This window comes from Aythya fuligula, chromosome 1 (assembly GCF_009819795.1).
Source record: "Aythya fuligula isolate bAytFul2 chromosome 1, bAytFul2.pri, whole genome shotgun sequence".
NCBI lineage: Eukaryota > Metazoa > Chordata > Aves > Anseriformes > Anatidae > Aythya > Aythya fuligula.
The window spans coordinates 139,112,768-139,139,127 of record NC_045559.1 but is presented as its reverse complement, the minus strand read 5'-3'; the positions used below and the strand labels follow the sequence as shown (position 1 = coordinate 139,139,127).

Below are 26,360 nucleotides of genomic sequence, written 5' to 3'. Positions count from 1 at the left end.
GGAGGAAATGTAAAATATTTCTTGTCTGAGTATGGTGTGAGAAATAAAGTAATATGAACAAATTGACTGCGTAATGGGGAATGTATCTATTCCATGAGATTGCACATATTATTATGAGTAACTGTTGTCTGTAATAGTTTTTTTACCTTCTTAAATGTGTTTCTTGATTTTATTGCACTTCATGTGAGCTCTGGAAAATTGAGTTGTTCTGATGGTCAGGACTGTTTACTGCAAGTGAAATATTTTGATTTCTGTCTTTCAGTAAAGCAAATAAACTTATTCAGTAATGGTTTCTAGAAGAAGGTTTTTTTTTCCATTATAAACATCTGATCTCTTGGAAAAAATACTAGACTGTCCTTCAAAGATCAACTCATCCTGAAACACACATTCTGTATTAAATGAGATTGCTACATGGTTTGTTCTGACTATTCTGCTGAGAATGTTATCATCAGTTTTGCTTCAGGTCCAGTAAGAGGAGGCTGAGTCTTTCTGTAAATACTGTCAGTTTTACAACAAGCAACTTGCAACCTGTCTTTTATACTTAAGAATGAAAAGGATTCTTTGCAAAGAAGCAGATGAGTTTTGTGGCATATTGTTTTTTTTATTTGACACTTGTAGGAGAAGCAGATGCTTTGTGGTCTGGTCGCTGCTGTAGCAGTTGGTTGGCAGGCTTGTCCTCTGAATGTAAGGATCAGTAAAAATGTCAGGTTCTTGAGCTTGGGGTAATACACCGATCTTTTAATTGGACAACAAAGTTTAGAAGTGCAAACCACTGATAAGAGAATATTTGAATTGCATTTAAGTAGTATTTCATTCATTTTGGTTAATAACACGTTCTCTAGTTAAATTTCATGTTACTGATTCTTACTGAGGAGCCTCAGAAAAATTTTGCTTTCACTTCAGCAAAGATACAGATATAAGAAAGTCTGTTTTCATGCTTTTATTTTAACTTGACGTAGTTTACAGGTCTTGCTCTCTTTTGCCAAAGAATAGCACAATCTTTAACAAAAATCCACTATTGGGAAAGTACTAATATATATAGCATTTGGTGACAATTCAAGCTTCTGTTGGTCAGACAGCTCTATTTTTTATACTTCCTTGTTTCCATCTGAATGCTCAGAATCGGTACTTTCTTAATGGTGGTGTAAAAGTTCTGCGTTTATCTTCCTCCAGATCTTTCTTCTGAGCATTATGACTAATCTGTTAAATAAACATTTGTGTAACAAGCTATCAGTAAAGTGTTAATTATGAATCACAGTTATGAAATTACAATGTTCTAGGGAACTTTGTGGTTCAAAGAGAAACTTATACATAGAATATTGTTTTTAAAAACTTGTTTAAATTTGCAAAAGTTAACAAAATACGAATCAGGTTGTCTAAAAGCAGATTTGAGTTTGTTCCAGTACATTTTAATTCCAAGGCACTTCCACATCAATGGGAAATGTTGAGACACTAGCAATATGTTTAAGAATCCATATTTTTTTCCAATTCCCAACACTTTTTTTGAATTATTCAATAAGCATTGCATGGTGGCCTCTTAATTCACTGATGACTCTCTCATTGTAAATTGAGTGGCTCGGTTAGAAGCAAATAAGGTGCTTGCTGTTCCCATCGACTGAAAGGCTATGAAATGTCAGGTATTATGGTCATAATCTTTTGGTACTCATTACAGTTATATGGCATGCATTAGATTCTTATAGGTATTTGTCAGTCTTTGGCCAGCAAAGTAAATCTATGCTTAGAAAGAAAACATTATGTACATTTAAAAAAGTTAAAAGGTAAACCACAAATCATTAACTTCCCATCAGAACCAACCAAATTCCATTCCAACAACCCTAATCCAGTCCTCGGGTGATTCATTTGAATTGAACTAAGTTCCTGGATGACTGCTGCTTAAAGTGCAGAACCACTTGTAGACTGATAAGACTGGGATGACGTGGTGCCTTTGCATGTCCTGTCCTCCTCCAGTAAATATACCTGGTCTCAGTCTGTGCAGGACAGGATTTAGGCACTTCAAAGTGATACAGGCATTGCTACTTGTTCAAAGTCCAGAAAACTTGTCGCTGCAGAGCTTTAGTAGCTTTGTGGATGTGTTGGGAAGTTGTTAGCAGTTGAAGGAAATACCCTGAGCTGCCATCACTGGCAACAGCATGGCTGTAGCCGACCCCCTGGCTGAGTTATGTAAGTAACCTTTCACGGGGCAGAGGCTATTTTTGGATGAAACAGCCAATTACATGTTTTTGCTTTTAAAGATATGTTTGAAGAAAGCCGACTGAGCTACTTCTCATCTCTGGAGGGTGTTTTCAAAATTAGGGCAAGATCCTGGGCTCTTTCTGCAGGCCCTGAGGTGCTGAGAAGCACTGGAGCTGTAAGGAAGCAGGGCAGGGGGCCCTGAATACACCTGGGAAAAACCTCAGTTGTCTGTGAGATTTGTGAACAGGAGCTGGAAGGCTGCTTCTTGGATGTTCAAAACGTGCTATGGTTAGCTCATAAGTGAAACAGGGACTGGAAATCAAATCATACCAAAATGGATTACCTGGGTGTGTGTAAGGAACAGTTTTAATGAATCTGCTGTTCAGAGCTAGTTCAGCTTAAGATGTCCTTCAAACCCCCCTGAGGCAATTCCTCCTTTTCCTCTTACTCCAGTGCTAACTCTGTGCTTAACACCAGCTATTTTGGCTAAATCATGCTTTCTAGTTCTACTGACCTGCTCACAGGCCTTCACTACCTCATTTATGAGCTACAGAAATAAAGGATTTTTTTATCCTAAAGGCACTGCTCTTAAGAAGATCCAACCAGTAAAAATACTGCTTTGTACTTGTTGCACCGCTCACAAAAACTGCATCAAAGCTGTTGCCTGCCATGTGGAGAGCGTAGCCTTGGTGCTTTGATATTTAATGTGCCCAGTGCAATGCTCCAGGAGAAGCTTCTGGAGCCCAGCAGCCTCCTGATGCTTGTCACCAGAGCATGGAAATTGGTAAAGAAGGTAAAGAACTCCTAGGGCTGGCATGTTAGGATGAACTTCCTCAGCAAACCTCATCGCTTGCTTCCCATGTGAAAGTCCTGCTCTCATCCTGCCTTTTTTTTTTTTTTTTTTTAAGAGGGGAAAAAAAAACACAGCAGCTTTTTGTCTAAAGTACGCGTGCTTTGTTCTTGGAGACAGACAGTAGTTGGTAGTGTCTTGTGTCACTTTCAGAAGGCACTTGGCTACTGGAAGTGATGAGGACATGTACGGAATAATATTGTGACAATCCGACGCAGCTTAACCCTTCAGCATTGCCTAAGCTATGCCATTTCCAGAGCAGTCTCAAGCTAGCAGTGTGTGCCATCTTTTTGCTTATGTAAAAACATTCTCCTCTTAGGAAGAATTCTTGAAAAGCTTCAACAATTCTCGAATTGTTGGAAAAGCTGCTGTTTTACAGCTTTTCCAGGGCTGTTGTAACCATAAAACCTCCTCTATGTGAGGACAGCTGATGCTGGTACGCTGCTTTAAATCCACAAGGAAAGATGTCCGAGAAGACTTTGACTTAGGAAATACTTAACCAGCTTCCTAGTTTGCTGAACATTTCCTCGTCCTTCAGTAATGATGGTAGGAGCTACTGGTGGCTTGTGTCAAGCCCCACCTTTTCTCTCCTTTGGAGCAAGGATGAAAAATGTTCGGGGCTCTGTAATAAAACTGCTGTCACCTTTCTACTCTGGCTACTTTCACAACAGAGTTATCCCACTGAGTCTCAGCCACACTAACCTGAAGTGCTGAAAAGTATCTACGCTTAAAAAGGATAGGAAAACCTAACTTAACCTAAAACAAAAGTATCAGCCAGGGATGGAAAACTTTGGAGTAAGATCCAGGAATATTAATTCCCAGAGGGAGAAAAGTCCTACGGAGGAAATAGGGCAGGGAGGAGAGGATTATTTTTTCTTGGCAGTGGTTATGTGTACGTTCTCCTCAGATGCAGAATAGCAATTGGAGAGATACATGTTACCACTTAGTGACCATAACCCTTTGTAGTTTATGGTTTGGTCCTAAGAGAAGCTGCTCGCTGGGTAAATGCTGGTTACAGTCCACCGGCAGCATGCTCTGATTTTCAGTTACGTGCCCGTTTCCCAGCGAGGTGAATTAAGGCCGATCAATGAAAAAAAGCTAAGTGGGCTACTAACTGGGAAGAGCTGAGGTAGGGGAAGGGGAAAAATGGGCTGCTAAAGTAAAATATGCATATGGAAATGTGTATTGGATAGCTTGTTTGGGGGCAAGAGAGGGTTGGGTGTTTTTTCTCCCTGTTTAATGGCAAGGAAGTATTGGTTTCCTTTGGAAATTCTGTTGCAAATCTTCCAGGAACTGAAAATTAAAGGAAATAGGTGTTTCCTTTTTCTTAACACCAGCACACGGACATTGCTCTGTTTTTTCAATCCGAAATATGCGCCGAGCTTGGTTTCTAGAGCTGACAACCTGGCGTATGGATTACAGAACTCCTGGCACTGGGGATTTGAATGAGCTGCACCAGGAAGAATCGCAGTCACAGGGGCTTTTGCAGCACAGCTCCGACCTCCTGCCTTGTTTGCAAACCGCCAGCTCTGCTGGCACGCCGGCCGGTGGGCTTCTGAAATGCGGTTGCCACCGGCGTTTCGTACGGCTGGCCTCAGCCAACAGCTTGAGGCGCTGCTCTTGATTGCCAGCCAGCCCTCGGAGCTGGGGAAAGTCGACGCGCTCGCTCTGTGTGGGTTCTTTTAATAGCTCTCCAGCCTGAGTCGCCTGTGCTTGCGTGACTCCTCCGGAGCACCGGCTGCTGCTCTCATGCAGAGACTATCAGAGGAGTGATTTAGCCAGCCCAGGAAAGACCATTGCATCTGGCACAGCTGCTCATGAGAACAGCTCCATGTAAAATACATTTCCACAAATTGATCTAATAAGATGCATTTGCGTGTATTTATTTTCTTGTTCATGTTGTCTTCCCAGAGTAGCTACCAATAGGTGCATCCTCATGTTTTGAAGTGAGCGAGAAGGGCTTCACAGCGATCTCTCCTGGTTTTGGTGCCAGCTGATATTTCTGGTAGCGAATCTGGGTGATGGAAAGGGGCAAGCCCTAGACAAGACGCAGGGCGCAGTAAGGCAGAAGGAGACCAAACGTATGCATACAGGATGGGGAAGGGACGTGGTGCTAGGGTTCTGGTTAGGAATGACAGCTTAACATAAGTCATATGTTGACCGTGAGTCATCGCGTTGTTGCAGGGGTTGAAGGAAATTGAGCAGAAAAGGGGTGCCTAGGGAGTAAGGAAATAAAAAGTGTGCTACCCCAGCAAGATGCAGGAAGTGTGCTTTCTGCTCTGCTTGGCACTGTTTCTGCTTCTGGACGGTGCACTGCAAAGAGGACATTCGTTGGGTAGGGTTCAAAGAAGCAACAAGTGCTCAAAGATCAAAATAATAAGTACAGTAAGGAGTTTGTACTGGCATTGCTCAAAGGGAAGGTGTGAGAAGAGACAAAGATATTTTTCAAATATGTTAGGAGTCCTTGCAAAAAGAAAGGACGTAATCAAGTACAGTTAGGTACTGAAGTAGATGGTTGGGAGGGGTGAAGAACATCCCTTGCAAGCATTTTCAAGAACAGGTTACGCTGGTGATGAGGAGTCAGGCACCCGTAGCCTGTCTGAGACCACTGGAGGCTAGGGCTAGCACAAAAAGATGAGTCTCACTGGGTTTTACAGTCAGTGTGACAACCCCACAACAAAGCTCAGGTGGGGAGGTGCACAGCTGGCAGGAATGATCCCACTTCGAACCAGCTGTGCTGCTGAAACTGAATCTGAGGGGGCAGGTTTGGGCTAGGCGACCCCTAGAAGACCTTTATAACCTGAGTTATTACGAAGTCTGCTTGACCTTGGCTAAATTTCTCTCTCCTTGTGCCAGGACTGACGTGCCAGCATGTTTCATTACTTACTAATAGCAATGTTTGCGTAAGATATGCAGGAGTTGCCCTTAATTATTGTAAATATTCAATCCCTTAAAATACACAAAATGTTTGCTTGCATTTTAGCAGCTTCACTTCACCTTTCCCTGTTAATGTCCGCTCACATTCCTATGGCTAGGAACCTTTAAAATATGCTGTTAGAAAAATCTCAGGGTTGCTTGTTTTTATTTTAAAGTGCACTTTTTTTTCCCTTACCCCCACGGTTTAGAGTAGTATCTTATTCAATAAACCTGTTCCTGCTGTGTAATCACAATTTTATTTGCTGCCTGGGCAACAAAAAAGCATTCTCCTTTATCGATGCCATCTCCAGGATGAGAATCCTGGAAGCTGTTCGTTTTTAGGATGAGACACTTTGAAGTCTATAATTTAGTTCTGTTTCTAATGCACGATGTTTTGTTTTCCTGAACACGGCAGAAAGGGAATGGAAAGCGGTTTCCTTGCTCACAGCACAAGGCTTTATCCAGCTGGTCTCTGCCTGAGAAGCAGTTCCTCTAGCTGCTCTTTTAGAGCTGTGCTTCCAGCTGCTTTTCTGCTTGTCTCCTTGGCTTTCATGCAGCTTTCCGGCTATTCCTGCAGACGCTTCCCCCAGTCGTGCTGCCCATCCATCTCATAATCAAACTTCCACAGGACTTGCATTTTGTGCCCAAGCTGCTACGAATTCCTACAAGTTTCAGCTCTTGGAATAGCATTGTTCCTTGTGGGGTGGTAGCGCTCTCTGGATCGCTGTTACCTTTTGTTAGAGGGATTTTCTCCTAATGTATGAGAATGCTAAACAGTTAGCTGTGGACCTGTCATTACTAATCTTCCTATAATTTAGGAAACGAGTTTTTCTTGCTGTAGTTTCTGGTTTGTAAGTACATGCTTTGTGGTTTCTGAGGCGGAGGAAAGGATTGATTTAAAGTAAGTGGCTCGGTTTACATGTACGGAGGCTCCCAGATAGTTATTGACAATAATGTGGTAGCAACAAATCATGTTATGATTTTTGAAGGCTTTCAGGTTGTCAGAACGGAGAAGTTGCTTTGTCTGCCTGCATCATGGTTTCATTTTCCTGCGTGCTTTGTTTTCTGTGCCACGTCGGTCTGCAGCTGCGTTCATCCATCCAAGACCACAAAGCACCTTAAAAGTCGAGCCCTGAATTTTCAACAGTGCCTGAGCAGATGATATCAGTGATGATTCTTGGAGAAGGCTTGGGGTGCCTGGGTGTTGCTGGACATGACTTCTTTTTCTAGATGGAAACCCGGATGATCCTGTGCCTTGGGGATGACCCGGAGGGGTCAGCTCTCAGCCACTGCCCAGCTGCTCGCCGTAAATCATGCTCAGGAGAGCGTGTCGAGGTGCACGTGTTGTGGGTTTTGTTAGCCTGTAAGTGTGCGGGTTAAACAGTTTTGCTGTGCAAAATGTATCTGGTGATCGGGGAGGCTCGAAGCAGAAATAGGTGAGACCTTTCTGCAACTCCCATGTGAAGCCGCGTGCTGGCGTAATAGCTGCTCTCTCCTGATGGAAATGGGGCATGCACATCCAGACCTAGAGATGACCTTTATTAGGTCAGGGCTCATTTTCCCTTGTTTTCCTCCCGCACACTGCTTTACTGAGAAGGCAGTTGAGTGGTTTGCAATAAATGGGCATTTTTATAGCACACAGAGACGCTTAAAAATAGACTCATGCTTTGCCCTGTATTTACAATGCGTTGCGTTAAAACTAACAGCATCTGACGTAGTCTGACAAAGTTTTTATCTTGGAATGAGCTGGAACTGGACAGAAGACTTCACTCTCCTGTGTTCTGGGGATGAGTTGCTTCAGGGTTTGTGGTATTTGAGCGATGTGTAGCTTACAGTGATCAAAGATTTGAATTGGGTAAGGCTGAGAGTTCACCCTCATGCAGGAAAAGGATGCTGGAACAGTCATAATATGTTCCTATGTGGGGACATATGATAGAACATTCATAATACGTTCCATAATATGTTCGGTATTTTGTAACAAGTGGTCCCGATGACTAAGTTGTTCTGCAGTGAAGTCAGACTGCTAAACTGTTTACTTAGGTGATGACAGTAGGAGGTTGCAGTTGACTTTTTCAAGAGTTGAAATGTCTTTGATGCTCCTTCTGTCACAGGACATGCCGCCGTATCCTTTTCCCTCTGTCACACCACCAAGGTTCAAATTAGGTGTTCTCGATGGCACTGTATTCCTGCAGGTGCTGAGGAAACAGGAATAGGACAGAGAAAGTCCTGTGAGGAGCGGCTGAGGGAGCTGGGGGTGTTTGGTCTGGAGAAGAGGAGGCTCAGGGCAGACCTCATTGCTCTCTGCAGCTACCTGAGAGGCAGAGGAAGGGAGGAACCTGGGCTGTGGGAAGGAGCCTTGGGGAGCAGCTGGAGTTCATGTTCCCGGCAGTGAGAAGGTGTGGAAGCAGCTGTAGGAAAGCAAATCAGTGGAGCTTGCATGGCTGCAGTATCTACGTTGGTTTTTGGGTGTTGCCTCCCCGCCCCGCAATCTCGGCTCTCGCAGGTCACACAAAAATACCTGAGGGCAAGGTGACAAAGGGAGCGCTGCTGCATTTGACACTCAAGCAGACGTCTGCACACAAATTATGAATGTTGTGTTCTGGTTGTTCATGCTGCTGCCGGTTAAATCCTGCTTCAGAGCGAGAGCAAACTGCTTCTGATTGTGCTCACGGGTGCGGTTCTGTGCCTGGTCCTTTTTTGTCGTAGTGGAGATGAGCCTCCTGGGTCTGGTGCAGATCTCTGCATAAGCTGTTTGCTCTTATCTCTGCCTAATCTCGTGCACGTCTTGCTGTTTGTAGACGTGTGTACCATGGTTAAATGCAGCAGAAAGGAAAAGGACGTTCGTGGCAGCTTTGCTGGGTTCTTTTCTGCGAGGTTATAGACGCATTTTACAAATGGAAATTAAGTGTAGGAAGCTGAGGGTTGAGCTTTTTCTCATAAAGTGGGTGTTGCCACTTGTGGTGCGCAAGGCAAACTGTGGTGCTGGTGGCTGACGCCGTGGGCTCTGCTCTTCACAGGCAGGTAAAAAGTGGCACAGCAGCTTCATTTATATTCTGCAGGAATGGCCTAGGAGCAATGAGACTCTCGCACCTCTGCTTCTGGTAACTCTTGCACTGGACTAGACCTTCCACAGGGTGTTTGCTTCCTTGTGACCAAAGAGATCAGTCTGAAAGTTGTCATTAAAAAATGACCACTTTTAAAAAATGAAACCTTAACTCGCTTGAAATACTAAAGGATCCGTGTCTCCCTGTGGCACTGTAGCATTGCAAACTAAGGTTCAATAATACCGATGAAGAACAGTGCAAAGAAAAAAAATATACATATGTGTAATTTACCCATTGATTTGAGAAAGTTAAACTGAAGTGTTAACTTCAGCACCGAATATTTTGTACTTTTTTTCTTGTGAAAAGCACAATCTTTCAGCTTCTTATTCAAGTGATATATTCTGATGCCTTTAATCAAATCGAACTCACAACCAAGCAGCGCCTTCTCTAACCTCGTGAAAACGTGATCCTTGCTGCTTTTAGACCCTTCCTTTTCTTTTACAGCTTAATTTGCCATGATTGAAGTTCCAAGCTGTTGAAATACGTTGGTTGCTGTAGCGTTTGCACATGACATAAAATCAAACGTGTCGCCTACCCCCGCCGTCAGGCTTTTTAACCTTGTACTTGCTTTTATTCAGGTGGAAGTGAAGTCTGGGAACAATGACAGAAAATGGTGGGTTGATTCCACGTTAGAATTGGGATCAAACTAATTTCAGGGGTCCAGCTAGGGTTGGATTTTTAATTGCTTTAATGCTGTAATTATAGCGTGATTGTTGTCTCTAAACCAGAGTACCTGGCTCTGTGTTTTTCCAAGTACAGCCCTGTCTGCGTCTGTTGTAATCCTCCTGCTAGCTAGTACTTAACTCTGTCATCAATATTCTCCAAATTACAGTTATTTAAAACTTATGGATACTTCCCAAACAAAGAGGACCAAACTCTCACCTTATTCTCGGTTCTTACCCAAGGCTTTTTGATTTCATGGCTTGGATCAGGAGGTCCCTCAGCTCTGGGCGCCGCGGGAGGCGCTGGCCGGCTTTGGTTCCAGCTGTGTATTTAACGGTGCGTACCGATAACAACGGGGTTTAGCTGTGCAATGAGAGCTGGAGAAGGGAAATGCAAGCTGATTTGGGACTAGTTCGTTTTGAGTTTTCTAATACAAGTTACATCATGAATGCAGGCAATAAAATGAGTAAGCTGTGACTAAAACTTCATTTAATTTTAAGATATAGCTACAGCTGTATTTGTTAAAGCAGAGAGTTGATGTGGGGGCATGAGATATGCAAAAGATCTATTATTTTTTACAAGCAGAAGTGTAGGATGCAGATTCAGTTAATGACTGGCTGTTACCACGATGTGAGCGACTGGTAGTCATTCAGGCTTTCTCTGATCCTAATTCATTTGGGAATTGGTTAACTGTTTGTGCACACTGGTTTGGATAATAAAAGTTGGGATAATAGAAGTTCAGTAGCTTATGAAGAGGTGGTTTGCAGAGATTATATCTATGTGTGTGTGTTATGGATATGTGATATATATCTTTATGTTTAAAACCAAATCAACAACACTCCACAAATCTGAGACCACTCGACAGCACTCATATTTTGATCAGGTGTCTCAGTATGGGTATGTGTACTTGTCTGTAGAAAGTGGCTAGATATCCTGGATGATTGAGGTCTGAGGAGGAACACGAGATGCCACAGATGACTTCTTCTAGTCCAGCTGGCTGACAGGGGTTGAATTACCTACAGGTGATTACATTTGTTTTCACTGCCAGCAAATCTCTCTGAGTATTTCAGGTAAAAGCGTTGTCCCTTGTTCTCTTGTGTCGGATGGGAGAGAGCGAGCGGTGTTGTACCAGGGCTAGTTTTGGGTACTACATTTAATGAAGGAATTGCAGTACCACACAGGTTGGTATAAAGCCACTCTCTGCTGGAACTACGTAAGCAGTTACAGCTTCTTTCTACCTCTGGTTAGAAAGCAGAACAACCAGCTATTTGGTAGCTTTAAGAAGATGCAGTTTTTATATTGGTACCAATAAGGTATGTGAGCTCAAGGATGGAAACAAACCTACCAACAGGATGCAGTGCCTACTTAGCATATTTCTGCAGAAATGTAAAGTGCAAGGATTTGGTTTAATATATCAGAATAAAAAGCATGCAATGGGAGTGCTCTCAGCTCAGGTGCTTCAGTCCCTCAGCACTGCCAGGAGTGCATCCTGTATCTCAAGAGGGTTCCAGTGCTATGATCCTGATGCCAGCCCCAACGGGAGCTCTGTGTTGCTTAAGCAGTAGTAGTTCTGCAGGATATTTCAGTCAGTTGTAGCGTGGCTTGTTAATTAGTAGTTAATTCAAAAAATAATCACGACATAATGAGCTTTGTAACAGCTGTCCCTGCAAATTGCGTTTCGGAGGCAGTGCTGTGACAGTGCTATTGACCACTTCCCGGTTTCGGTTGTACGCTGCGAGTCTCGTGTAAGACAGGCAGGGACTGCTGAGGTGGAGGTTTTTGATGAAGGCTGTTTAAAGGGAATGTGTTTTTTTTTTTTCTGACACTGTGAAGAGTTAATATCCAACTCACATAAAATCAATGGATTGCATGCTCGTCTGAGCTCTTACTAATTTCTTGAACTGAACTTTTTGAGCTATACCTATATATCTAAAGCAGAAGTTAGAATATTTTGCCTTGGTCTCCTTTGCCTTTTGGGAATAGACTCTCTGAAGCTCATATTTATTCCTTACTGTTCCAGTTCGGGGTTAGAGAGGTGTTAAATGCTGATTGCTTATTGTGGAACTGATTTAGCAAATGATTTCAGTGACCTTTTTATATCGCTTTCCCTTTAAAGAAGAAATGCCAGCAGAGTTGACAGTGCTTCTTAGCACTGGGGGGTTTATTTATTTATTTATTTATTTATTTATTTATTTTTAAAAGCTGGAACCTAAAAACCTTTGAGGATTAATTTGTCTATAGAGTCCTGGGCACAGTTGTTTATTAGGCAAAGGAGAGCGAATGCTACTTAGGTGAGCAGTCAGGGCCGGAGAAAGCAATTGCAGATGTGAGGTTTCTTTATTATTATTATTATTTTCCATCACTGCAGCTTGCTTTTCTTTCCTTTTCAAGGAAGACCAGATCAAGTGCTGCCAATTACTCTCCTCAAGCAAATCATGTGTTTAATTATCCTCATTGTCTGAAGCCAATGCACAGACAGAGCACCATATGCTTCTGTTGACTTGACCTCCTTAGTTGTGGTTGCCTGAGTTTTCTGATCCATTATTCTTCCTATTCCTTGCGTCTGAAGTAATGCTCAGAGCCTCTGTCAGCCCTCATCAGTTGACATTTGAGAGTGGTGTCGTAGCGGCTTTTATACCTGTATGGGAAATCTTCTCCATTGACCTTTCTGGTTTGATGATTTGTGTATAGAGGCAAAGGTGAGCCTGTGCAGCTGGAGACATTTAAAGCTGTCCCTGGCTGCTACATTCAGCTTTTAAAATACCCCTTCAGTAAAACATTCATTAGTTCTCACAATTCTACTTGGCTTTTTTCGTCTTTCTGATTGCTCAGGATTGTTTTTCCTCCAGGAAAATGTTTTATTCGGGAGCTTTTTTAGCAACAACCTGCCTGAAGCACTACTTTGTGCCTCCTTTCTGACGTGCAAGTTGCAGCGTTTTTAGTATCTCTAAAATACAAAAACATCTTAATATGAAAGACACCAAAAATGGGGTTCTGAAGGTTTCAGTTGCCTTGCTTTCCCATTTTTTCTGCTTCATATAAGTGGGATTTCTGAGCCAGTAGGAGTGTTTTTACTTCTTCAGAAGAATGTTTAGAAGTAAATTGATTCTGAAGTTTGCATTTCGGAGTGGAAAAGCTTTACCAGGTGATATTACAAATGTTTATACTCGGATTGTGTTAAAATTTTTAGTAAAAACATCTTCAGCTCCTGCTGCAAAGGAATGTTTAAACAAAAGTATCTGGATGTTGGTTGGATCGGGCCCTGCTATTTTCAAAGCAAGCACTTGAGACTTGTGCCAGTGCTGTTAGGATCAGAACAGAAAACATCATTTGTTTACCCAGAGCCTTGAAGTGTGATATGTGAAAAAGCTACAGTGGAAAAAATAATACTCCTGGAGGTTTTTGGTTTGCTTGGCTTTTAAGTTAGGAAAAGCTGTGGAACCTTCTCTTTAAAAATAAGGTGCTCTTCTACTTGAATAAGCATTTTTCGAAAATACTTCTGTGTGGAAAACAAGGGCAATAAGCAGTAATTCTAGCTGATTGTTTGGGTAGATCGAAATACAAGATTGCTGAAATGATCGGCCAGTTTGAGCAACGAGATTAGAGATAGGAGAGTGATTTGATCGCTTGTTTTCAGGGATCTCGGCTTTTGTTTCATGAAGCATGGATTACTATTTTTTTGCGGTTAGTAGGATTACCCTCCTTTACCATCTTTAATTCCACAGAATAATATATTTTTAAACAGTTACACACTCCCTAGTCATGTCAGAATAATAACTTCATCCTGCTTTATGTATGACTTAAACAAAAAGGGCCCGGGATGAAGCGTTCAAATAGGGCTGATGAAATTTGACCTTGAGCGGTTTTCTTAACAGCTTTTATTTATAGCGTGTCTGTTGTTAGCATTTACAGTATCCTGCTTTATTCTATGATTTGCATGGTTGATTACTTTTCTGCTTCAGATTTTACAACTCATCATAACTTGCTTATAAAAGGTTTTCATTTCACTTTAGGAACAAGGCAGCTAATTAGCTTATGGGGAGTAGTCATCCGCGATAATGTATTGTAACATTTCAAGGACACCATTTATCAACGTTTAGGCAGTTTCAAGACAGAAAATCAGAATCTGATTTGTAAACACACTTGATTTAATTTTTTGGGCCAATTCTTCCGAGACCTTCTTTGATCATCACTTAGTTTGACATTTTGGTTACAAATATGATTTGTACCTACACACGGTTTTTCAACACCCAGTCATTACCTCAGCTTGTTCCAACATTTTGCCTTTTTTTTTATAAGCCTAAATGGCATGGGCGGCTTCAGGAAACCTTGTTAATGTCTCTTTTGTATGGAGAAAGCTTTTTGGCCATGCCTTTGTGCTTGGTCTGATGTTTCCTCTCCTCAGCTGCAGTGCTTGGGTCTGCTTCATGGATATCATCTGAGCGCCGGACTCACTGCTAAAGGGCAACCAAAGTGATGGATTTTCTCAGTCAACGCCACTCTGTATTTCTCATCTGTGTATCCTGGGTGCTGGGTGGTTGTACAGTGACAGTAGCATTTTGTGTCACAGTATTGAGTATCTGTGTTTACATATAGGCTTTGCAAAACCCACACGAAATAGGAAGTCATGCCTTTGTCAAACAAAGGTGTCAGTGTTAAGATGTTGAAAATCATCACCAAAATAAGTGCCGGTGTAGCAGGAAGAGTTTTGTTTGACTTGCTAAGGGAATTCAGGCTTTCCTTTTTTGCCTGACATGGGAAATAATTCAGTCTGCCATGTATTAGCACAGCAGGATTTCAGTTTAAAGAGTATCTGTGTGTGAGGGGCAAAGAGGAAGGAGAGATGTGATAGCCTGTAAGCTGCTTGGATATTACAGATCAAGCATGGTTTAACAAACAAGTTGCACACATCCCTGTGGGAGCGAAGTGCAGGTCAGCGCAGGTATTGCCATCACGTAGCAGATCCTGATTTCTGTGATACCATGATCTGATGGATCGCAAAAAGCATCTCAGCGACTTTCAGGGGATGTGCAGAACTATTTTTACACCTTGTGTAAGAGAACCAAAGAGCCTCTCTTGTAACAGATGTGTCTCCTACAAGATGTGTCTCTCTCTGCCCATTAAGCTTTCTAGTTTGTGTCAACCTGTAAACTGATCAATGTTCTTGCTGCAAGTGTAGTAGGAATTAATTCATGAGGCTTGTTGCTGACTTGGCATAACAGCGACTGCCGTGTTTTATTTTTGTAATGGGAGTGAGTTGTAGAGCAACTTGGTGGTGCAGTGCCTGAAGTACTGTTTACTGCAGTGTGTTACCACAGATTCACGTATTTACTGGCATTTCCATAGCTTTTCAGCAGAGTGCATACAGAAAAATATGACGTTTGCTGTGGGACCCTTTGACTTGTAGCACTTGGAAAGGTTTGGTTTTGTTTTGTCAGGACGTGCAGGCTGTTTTGCTTTTGGGTGAGGCGCTGAGGAGGAACCCAAGGGCTGGAAGAGGAAAACTGGAAGGGTTATCGCCAGGGTGGGCCACCAACTTGAGTGTTGCTGGATTTGGGAGTGTTGCCAGCGAGATGCTGTTCATTTGAACAACATTTTGAATATCTCCCTGTTGGACAGAGGAAAGATCCTGCCCCGTCAGGTGCCTGTTCTTGCTCCTACCTGTTCTGCTAATCGAATATTTGTGTGCGGTGCTTTGTTGGCAGCCAAAGCCTTTTGTCGGTGTGTCAGAAGGCAGTCACTCTTCCTGTTCCCATTTAGTGAACAAAAGGGCTGAGAGGTTTCGAGAGTTCAGTTTGGTAAGAGCAGGAAATATAAATCAGGCCTACAACGTGGCAAAGCGAAGCCTTCTGTGCCAGGTCTGTGGCTGGTTATCTTTTTCTCTCTGAGACAGATCCATTACCGGGGTGTTTCGCCGATTTGCAGATTGAGGGAAGCCTCGACTGCCTGCTGCTGATATGGAAAGGTCGTGCAGCTTTTTGTGATTTGTGTCGTCTGATGCATCTGCCTTTGGAGACAAGCAGCTGTACCACCATAGAGCTCTTGAGCAAATTACAGCTTGCTTTTTTTTTTTTTTTTTTTTTTTTTAAAAACAGTCACCTTAGTTCAATATGTTCTACTTCCAGTCATGGAAATGGCCTGAGATTTAACATATTTGTGAACCCGCTTGATTGATTAGACAAATAACAGCTTGCAAAGCTTTCCCGCTGCTTTTTATGTTGTAGATAGCGCTCCCTGTAGCACGCAGTAAGCGGCTTTCCTTGAGAAAGTATTGCAATACCGACTGAGAACTGCTGAAACACTCCTGGGAGTTGTAAGGGTCTTTGTGCAATTCTGTTTTCCCCAGTCTCTCCTTTCTCGGTCCCACTGCCACCCCAAAAAGAAGAGGTGGCACGCTGACATGCAGTCATAGATCTCTTGTTCTTGTAGAGTGGCTGGGTTTTCACTGGAGCCACTGGCTATCAGAGCATGCCTGTCACAGGCCAGATGGAATAAAGCTTTCCAGAGACTGTCAGGAAAGCAAACTCCCATTTTTAGATGGTTTCTGGCTCCTTGTCCAATATTTTTCTAATTTTTTTGAAAGAGATGCTGTCAGAGGCACCAAAAAACTTGGATTTTCATAGTGCTTGGATCTCCTTTCTCCAGTGCAACATTAACAAAGGTGGTGTATGCGCATCATCTAAATACGTACTGCTCTTTGTACCTCCTCTGCTTCTGCCGAAGATATGTGAACAAAATCTGAATTCTCATTTCAGCAGACGTGCAGCTTTGGTCTTGTACTTGCATGCTCTCAACAATACTAAATTGCAGCCACAACCTGCCTGTTGGATCAAGTAGTTCTGCAGACTTCTGAGTAGTGACTTGGGTACGTTCCAGCGATTGTTGTTTTAATAATACCAAGGTTTTGACCAGGGATCCTGTTCAACTCTACTTTCAGTGTTTTAAGATTGATGCCAACATATATATGGGTTTTAATATATGGGTTTCCAGTGTGCATTGTGATTGAAGGTTAAGTACATAGGTTCTTTCTTCAGCACTGACCCAGCTGTGTTTCCTTTTTCAGTGGTTTATGGCAAACAAAAGGCAGTCACAGCAGAATTTTGCTGATGCTATAGGTGCCCTTACTACACTCTGACAGTTTGAGTGTACCCAAAGTAAATATCAAAGTAATTCCCTTACTAACATTTTTAGATTTTTTTTTAATGTGAAAACTAACAACAACAACTAAAAAAACACTACTAAGAGCTGTTGATGGTTTTAAGAGCACTGAAGTTGAATATCCATAGAATTGCTTAACTTGTATTCCCAGGATATTTTCACTATCTCAGTAGGCTCAGTATGTTTTCTATTTGGAATTACAATACACCGAGCATTCTGCCAGTAAAGGTAATTTACCTACAATACATACTTCTGTAGCTATTTTAGTGCTGAGGTAATCAGCAAAATGCTTTCATAAATTCAAAGTATAGGATATTTTCTTGTTCCTTTACTTCGATACTATTTTTTTTTAATCCAAAGGGAGAGCTCACTTTGCTCTTAGAAATCATGTGTTGAAGCACACAAACAGATTGCAAGTGTAGTACAGAAAACAAAATGAAGAAACTAGATGTATGATAAGATATTCAGAAATTCCATGTTGAGTTTCAAAAATTGGCATCTGGTTTAAAACTTGGCTTATGAGCTGTCTAAATTCGATGCAAAAATCAAATGATGTAATCAAGAATGTGCCAAAGAGGAGAACCGATTGTGTTTGTTACTTGGGGTAATGTTGTCCTGTGGGGATGACTACTTTTCACAGTAGTTTAATAGGAAAACCATAAATAACCCAGAGGAGAAAGAGTAGGCCGAGAACTGAAATTCCATCTCTGGCCTGAAACTTGCAAACCTTCACAGTTGATAGAAGCGGTTTGATTTGCATTTTTAATTTTCAAAATATTTCATCAACGTTCAAGTGAGCTTGTCTGAATTCTAGGTTAGCATATTTAGGAGAACATCTTGCAACAGGGGGAAAAAAAAAAAAAAAAAGTTGAGAAAACAAACTACAGAATGAGTTGAAGTAGTGTTAATTTTCCAAGAAACGCACAGCATCAAGCCAGCTAAAATATTTAAGTTCTAGCTTCTGGGGTTTTGCTGAAAGTACTAGAGTTTAAAGGAAAATGATGAAGAATTAATGCTTTCAGTGCTCAAGTAATTTCTTAACAAGAATATTCTTATTTGAAGTGTAAGGGCCAGTTATTTTTATTTGGTCTTTTTGGCTTCCAGAACAAAGTACGGAAAAGCATCACCTTCTCATTTCAATGTAAAATGGTATAGCATCCTAAAAATTATGAATATATACGTGCTTAAGCTATTGGAGACTAAACATTTGACGTTTGCTACCACCGCTGTTAAAGAGGGATGTTTTGTCAGAGATCAGATGTGTTTTGGGGTTCTTCCATCAGCTATGTAAGGCCAATAACTTATCATCTGAATTCCTTCCTCTGTTTTGTTAAATGATTCTAGGTTTCAGCATTAGAAGAAAAAAGTCATTTATAATATTGTAGAAACACAAACATATTTTTTTCAAAACAGTAATCGCTGGTCTCTGTGACTGTTTTCTTTGTGGTTTTGGATTCAGAATTTTTCTTTTCACCATAACAGCAATGGAAAAAGTGGTTTGATTCTTTTTGACAGAAAATCAATTTTTTTTTTTTTTTTTTTTTTTTTTTTGAGAAACCTTTGAACAATCAAACATTAAATGGTCAAATGTCTTTTGGAAATATTGGCTACACTTTTTTTTAATATATACAATACTTATAAATCAGCTTGCCGTACATTTCAGAAAGTCTGCCCTGAATTTCTGGAGAAACTTGTACAGTCATTTGCTAATTCTCTTTCCTCACAAGGAGGAGGAAATGAAGTGAGGTTTAAAATACAAGAGAGACTCTATATAATACAGTACCGTGTGTCTTCACCTCAAACTCGTAACTTTTTGATGAAAAGATTTTTACTAATGTTCGTGTAAATAGAAGTGAAGAAAAAAAGCTGTCAAATGAATTCATATTTTGGAAAGGGGAAAGAAAAAAAAAAACCACAAACTTAAGCAAAGTCAAAGTTTTAAATAAAAATAAGACCTTAAAGTTAGTTTTGTAGGCTTATGCCAAAGTACTTAGGAGTGAGATTTGATTTATTTATTTTCTTTCCAAGTTTTTTTGAGTATTTAGAAACTCTAGCTGCCTTAAGGGGACGTTTACTTTTCCAGAGTTGGGACCACCGAATGTGATTCAGTAAGATCCCAAGAAGTATTTTCTCCTTCACAAGTGTCTTTCAGTATGAAATCGTATTTGATGTTGCTGCAGTTGTGCGGTTGTGGCTTTTTGTCGTTTAACTGGGTATCGGAGCAGTTGATCTAGGTTTTGAAGTACTGCAAGGATAGCTTTTAAAGAAACAGCTGAGTGCTGTTAGAAACTGAAATTTAATTCATTTTATTTCAAATCACAGCGAGTCATATTGTAAAACAAGTACTAAAAGACTGACTTCCACGTTAATCTCCAAATACACAAAAAGAATAACGCATCTTTACTAGTATCAGAGATGTGAACGTTTTGTGTTACCTCAGTTCTTACAAAGAATGAATTTTACTTCATTTTGCATAAATAACTAGAATAATACTTATAGGTTAAAATACGATTATGTACATCTTATTAGCATTTTCTGATTTACTTGGCTCAATATTATTGTAACCTAACAAAAGCAGTAATACATTCACTTTTAAAGGATGCATTTGAGGAGTTTACATGTCTTTTAGCCTCCTTAACCCAGATGTATCTGGCTGAAGAAATTGTGAGTAGTTGACTACTTTGAAGCAAAAAATTAGTATTTCTTAAAGGAATTCACTTTTGAGGTCTGAGGTAATATAACTTTAAAACCAGTACAGCTCACTGGGAGCCCCAGAACTACTTGCTAATACTTCTGTTGGGAACAATGTCATGGTGCCACAGCTAGAAGCCTGAGTTCTCAATGGTCTTTGCTCAAGAGCTGCTGTGATAAGTTACAAAAATAAAACTTTACTTCCATTTATGTTATTTTAAATTTGTTTAAAAAATAAATTAACTAATTAACTTTTTATTTTTGACATTAATTATAATGTGAAGATGGGATAATGACTGCCTCCTTTGAAAGTACCTTGTTTTCAGTAAGCGATTTTTATTGGTAGCTCTTAACATTATGGTTTTCATTCCTTCCCATGATAAAACAGCCTTTTCATTTGGATTCTAAGTTTCTCATGGTTTTAGGACTAAAGGTTTTAGTTGCTGTGGAATTACAAGGGTCCTGTAAATCCAATTCTTACTACCCACCTGAATTAGGAAGGTAGAAAAATCTTAATTTCTGCATACAGGCTGGGTTTAGTAGTAACAGATTTTGCTAGGTGGAGGTGGCAGGCAGCTCTTGCGGTTCTCCACTGACTCCTAAATAAGTTGTTCCCCCTGGACTCTGCTGCTCCTTGGAGCACCACAATCACCAGAGTGCTGAGCGTGATGTGTTAGCTTGGTGGAAGAGCCTGGAGAGCACCAGGCAAAAAATCCTGCCACAAATTACTCTTTCAAACAAAGGAAAGAAGACATGAATTCATCTCGAGGTGCTCTTCTGAACCACAGGGTCCTCTTTTATTTTCCCTGGAGAAATACAGGCTCTGCCACAGAGGAGTTCAGCCTTTTAGACAAAGTAGGAAGGTCATTACTGCTAAAGTTTGTCTGCTATCTTGTACCATAAAGAAAGGCAAGAAGGGAGACCTGATGTGACAGGCTGCTTTGGATGTTGGATGGGTCTCTGGGAGAGCAGATTTAGGAAAGGGAAAAAAAAGCCGTGCAACAGCAGCTGGGAGAGAGGAGTGAGGAAATGTGAGAGAAGCAGCCCTGCAGCCTGCAAGGTGAGTGCAGCAGGAGGGCAGGAGTTGCTCCAGGCAGGCAGCAGCAGTTCCCCTGCGGGCTGTGGAGAGGCCCCTGGTGGAGCAGGCTGTCCCCCTGCAGCCCATGGGTCCCACATGGAGCAGATCTCCATGCTGCAGCCCCCCCATGGGTGGAGGAGCCCCCGGTGGAGCAGGTGGATGTGGCCTGGAGGAGGCTGCGGCCCATGGAGAGCCCCCGCAGGAGCAGGCCCCGGGCCGGAGCTGCAGCCCATGGAGAGGAGCCCACACAGGAGCAGGGGTCTGGGGGGAGCTGTCGCCCACCCGTGGGGGACCCGTGCTGGAGCAGTTTGCTCCTGGGGGATGGATGGACCCCGTGGTACGGAGCCGTGTGGGAGCAGTGCTTGAAGAGCTGCTGCCTGTGGGCAGCCCCTGGGGAGCAGGGGCAGAGATGTTTTGTAACCTTACTGTTGCTTGTAGACATGTCTTCAAGCAATCTTGCTGCTAAAATGCTTTGTAGCCTTACTGTAACTTGTAGACATGTCTCCAAGCAATCTTTGATTACTTTGGGTTATCATTGGCAAGTAAGGATGCCCTCATTGCCAGAAATTCCAGAAAACTTTCCTGGCCATCTTGATCCTGCTGACTAAAGCAACAGGTCCAGTTTCAAGCAGCAGGCTGGATTCACTTGTCAGTGTGTAGTGTGCCTAGCACTGCATTGTGCGCCAGTGTAGCTGTGTTCTGGGTTTGTTGGCACAAAAGCAATAACCATTTGGTTTTAATGAAAAAAGGAAAACAAGGCTGGCAAGGGAAGTGTTTTTGAGAGGTAGTGAACTATATTTTTATTTTTCTTTCTTCTAAACACAGGACATTTTAGCTAATTATGTTTTCCAAACATAATCAGAACAGTACATCCCAACTACAAAAGAAGAAATAAGTGAATTGAAAGAAGTTGGAGGAAATGCAGCATAATTAACAAGGGAAAACCATAATTCCTTCATTATTCCATGTATTGCTGTAATGCAGCAACAGGAAGAGACGCAAATTGCTTGCAAAACTGCTTCTTTACCCCTGCAATAGGTGACAAACCAAATCAGTAACTCTATGGATGGCAACTGTGTGGTTGCAATATTGATGACAAGATACAAAGTCACTTCAGATACACTGTTCAATATCCGTAGATCAGCTAAAGAAGAGTGATGGTAAGCAGGAGATTTGGGGAATGATCAGTGGGATGAAGGAAAGATGCACAGAAAGGAGATGCTTACTTTGGGTAATAAGAGCATAGGCAAGATGTGAACAAATGAGCTTTGGTGTTTCCTTCTCCCTTTTGGTCTTCTTTCCAAAATGACATGCATTTATTCCACTCGTTCTTACAATGTATTCAGAGAGGGCTTCCAAGAGACATGACCTGTGCTTTTATTAAGGCACTGCCCCTGTCATGCTTTTTAAAACAAAGGGATTGTTTTAAAAACAGGGCATCCCTTCCAAAAAAGGGACTCAGAATTGCCTTGTGGTGTTGAGTAATGGGAGCTTAAAGGTTGCTCCTGTCTGTGGCTGTGGTGATGAGGAGCATATCCCTTAGCGCCTGCCTTGCATCCCTGCCCGGTGCAGTTACTCTTTCCTCTGTATGTTGTGTAAATACTCAGGAAGGGTTGTGCTGGGCTGTGTCCTTGCTGGCTGTATTTCAGGTGCTACATAGCTGAGCAGTCTCCGTTCCTTGTTGGAGCTCCCTGTAGTCATTTGTTGCCCAAAATAACCAGCATCATTTTTTCTTTCTCTGTAGAAAAGTTGATTGCATATCAACGGGAATTTCATGCTTTGAAGGAACGTCTTCGTATAGCTGAGCATCGGACTCTGCAACGCTCTTCGGAGCTGAATACTATCTTGGAGCAGTTCAGGCGTGCAGTAGCAGAAACAAATGGAAGTAAGAATGCACTGAATAATTTTTCAGGTACATACTGTGATTGAGCTTTTTTTTAATAACTATGGACTATGAATATCTCTCTATTACTCTAGAATAAGAAATTAATACTGAGAAATCTGTGTGAAATTGTTCAGTGGTGCAAATAACAAAGCTATGTAATATGTTGTATCTGCTGGCTGGTTTTCTTTTTCCATTTTCTATTCTTAGCGAGCCGCCCACTCTTCATCTTTATAACTTTAGAGAATGAATACTGATTCCATGCTCAGTTTGGAACTTCTGGTTGCTTATTTAGCTTACTTGGACAATAACTTACCTCACTTTTTAAATAGAGCTTGAAGGGAAAAGTGAGCAAACAGTCTTTATGAAAAGGATGAACTTGAATGAATTAAAATATGTTTTAAAATAAGATGGATGATTAAAAAGCATACAGGCAACCTAAAGTATTGGTTGTGATTTGCAAAATGTACAGCTAATGGCCTTTTTAATAACTAGTCATTAAGTATTACATTTGTAAAGTCTTCTGTATTTTTTATCCATCTCTGAGGCTCATGCTATTAAGAGCTGTCTTTGGCAATATTAAAGAATGCCTTCACACTACTCATCAACTTATTAAAGTTAGCTTTTAAAATTATGTTCTAATTGCTTTAGTTTCTCTGATATTTCTAAATGGACAGTGAATAACAAATAAATATAAGCTTTCTGGCCAGAAGTCTGATTTGGTCATTTGCAGAAATGTCACTGTGTTGGCCTAGTGAGGGTAAGAAAAACAAAGATTTTTGCAAATCCAGAAGTTGGATAGAAGTTTTAAAATCTGTTGTCTAGTTGCATTTGTGCAATGGCTTGCCATCTTCTTTAACTTAAAAAAAATATTTTTTTTGAGAGCTATAATTGTAGGCCCTTAGTGCTGAGATTAATATTGTGCTGATATTAAGAAGAATTGCTCAGACACTAATGGCCTGTCCACCCTGAACTGTGTAGTTCCCTGGATCTCCAGGAATGGTATTCAGAAAGGTTACATTTGACATAGTCTGTGATTCTTGTCTTGCTCTTCTGTCTGTATCTTTCTGCTAAAGTAAACAACTATAGAGGAAGTTGTGTAAATTGGATTTACAATTGGATTTACAATGTGGTATTACCACATGCATTTCTAAAAAAATGAATTAGTTTGCTTATGTGCATGGTAGTCATAGAGAATTATTCTCTTCTGATGCAGTTGAAGTTACTGATTCATATTTTTAACATTTTACCATCTCTGGATCCAAACTGCCTGTGGATCATCCTTTTTTTTTTTTCATGTGGAACTGTGATTGGGAGTCAGCTGAAGTCTGAATTCCCGAGCTTTGTTCTCACAATTTAGGATTAGATAGACTTTACTAAGTTTAATGTACTTAAGTATACAAAATACTTTGTACTAGTTGCTGTCTTTGAATCTGGAAGAATTCTGGATTGTTTTATGTAAATCATTATTCATCCATACAAAGAGGGTCATATTCTGAGGGACTTCTAGGCTCTTTTTTTTTTTTTTTTTTTTTCAGTTGAAACTAAAGGAAACGTTAGCAAAAAATGAAAACTTGTATTGGAATCTATCAAAATTAGCATCTCTACTTGTGGCATCTATTTTCAAAGCATTTTTCAAGATCAAAGTGCTATGATTTGTTTCATTGCCCCTTCCCCCCTTTAAAACAAACAAACAAACAAAAAAACAAAACTCACCACAACCCAAACAAACAAATCCTCCTAGCAAACCAAAAGACAACGAGCAGGCAACCCTTCTGTTTTTGTTGTAGTTATGCTCAGAATCTGAGAGGGGTGACATTTATGGAATTACTTTAGGCACTTCTGCGCAAGTCAGATTTTCTTGGAAACCTTGAGTCCAGTTTCTCACTTAACTTATGAACCTTACGATACTAAGTTTTTAAAGGCCCATGTGCTATCATATCATATTGTGTGCTTGCTTGAAATGAGAGCTGTTTTCACACTTGATGGAAGAAAATTAACACATAAGAAACTGTTATTTGCAACTCTATGAGAACCACTTGGGTATCCTGAGAGGCAGTATTCTCCAGAGAAAGCAAGAAATATTTTAAATAATCTAGTGGAATAAATTAAATTCACACCAGTGTATGCTTTATTGCAGAAATGTATTGCAAAATCTTGATTATATATTTAATGTTAATTTTGTGTCTGTATGGACAATCTATCTAATATGTGTTTAGAGTTTTGAAAAATGAATTATTTGCAGTAGCATTTCTACATGGTGATGATTCTATAGGTGTATGTCAAAAATAATCTAGGTAAACAGACCTCCCATTTTGATCTGCTGGAGAAAACAAACTAACAAAACACTAAATAAATTGAGCATTCTTTACTTTTGTGATTAGACACTGCAAGTCTTGTGTGATGAGGTGAGTATGAACTGTATCTGAAGGAAACTAATCTTGACCATTGCTTACATTAAAATTTAAAATGAGAAAAGATTTCCTTTGTACACAAGACACAGTGCCTCAGTAAAATGGATCATTTCTTCCTTTTTTTTCCAGTTAAGATCAAGCTGTGAATCTTAGATGATTTACCACTGCATAAAACTTTTTATTGTTTCTTTTTCTGCATGACTGACTTCATGTGTGTTTGCAGATGAGACACTGAAATTGTTAAAAGAACTAACAAGTAAAAAATCTCTTCAAGTGCCAAATATCTATTACCATTTGCCTCATTTGTTGAAAAATGAAGGAAGCCTTCAACCTTCTGTGCAGGTTGGCCTTGGAAGGACAGGAGGTAAGCTGATATAGTGTTTGTTTTATGTTTTCTATCTGGAGGAATTTCTAGTTCTTGTAATACAACATACGGCGTTGCTTAGTAGATCAAGGACATCTCATTTAACTTGTGTGATATTGCTATCTCTCAGAATTCACACTGAATCCAGGATGAAAGGAGTTCGGCTTCAGTTTTGCTCTTTTCTGCATAATCTCGGTCACGCCCCACCCCATGTTAAGCTCCGCATTAAGAAGCATTTAGTTTGGGTGAATTTTTGTAACTGAGTAAAAGAGAACAAAGCACAAAAGTGTTACAGTTTCTGAACTGCTAATGGACATACCCCTTGGGCTTTTTCAGATTTGTGTGATAACCATGCATAGATATAATTATTTTAGAGTTGGTCATGAATTAAAGTATAATTTGGAGTTGGACACACTAAGATATTCAGACAAAATTGCGTCAATAAAATGTGGACATTGGTTGGAGGGGAAGAAATAAATATTGTGCTGCAATGCCATTGATCCCCTTTTCTTTTTAATCCTCCCAGATTCTGAGCTTTGGTCATTAGGATAGCTCCACTGAATCCCACTCTTATAGCTCTAGAAAATAGTTAGGCTGAAGCCAAACCAAGCTGGCGTACCTCAAAGCACATGTATGTGTTTCCAAGCACGAAGGCCCCACCAGTGAATCCACAGGCATGCCTCTGTGTCAAGTGTGTGGGCTCAAGCCATGAGGTTATTTTTCTGACTATAAACACCATTTGTTTCAAAGTTGTTAATTAGGAAGGCAAATGTTCATACTCCTTTATTGTTTTAAGTGAAGCCTGTATTATATTCTACTAGGAATATATGACAGAAGTTTGAAGTTAGAAAACAGAAACTGGAGTTTCTGTTAGTCTCCCTAAAAAGAGGGAGAAAATTGAGTCTAATTTATTTTCCTATCTTCTCCTTTCATGATCATGATGCTTTTTGAGTGTTTGTTTTACAAGATCAGAACTCACTGATGTATAGTTGCTAGGTGAAGCAGGTGCTGCAAGTAAGGATAAACAAAATTTTTAATAGTTGTTTG

At 40.7% G+C, this 26,360-nt stretch overlaps 1 protein-coding gene across 1 annotated transcript in view; it reads left to right on the top strand.

The window, feature by feature from the left end:
• The window catches only part of MGAT4A (alpha-1,3-mannosyl-glycoprotein 4-beta-N-acetylglucosaminyltransferase A), a 68,990-nt gene that overhangs the window by 3,626 nt on the left and 39,004 nt on the right, over positions 1-26,360 (top strand). Inside the window, exons 3-4 of the mRNA XM_032207880.1 lie at positions 22,398-22,565; positions 25,173-25,313. Coding sequence (XP_032063771.1) covers positions 22,398-22,565; positions 25,173-25,313 — 309 coding nt within the window. The remainder of the gene's footprint in view (positions 1-22,397; positions 22,566-25,172; positions 25,314-26,360) is intronic.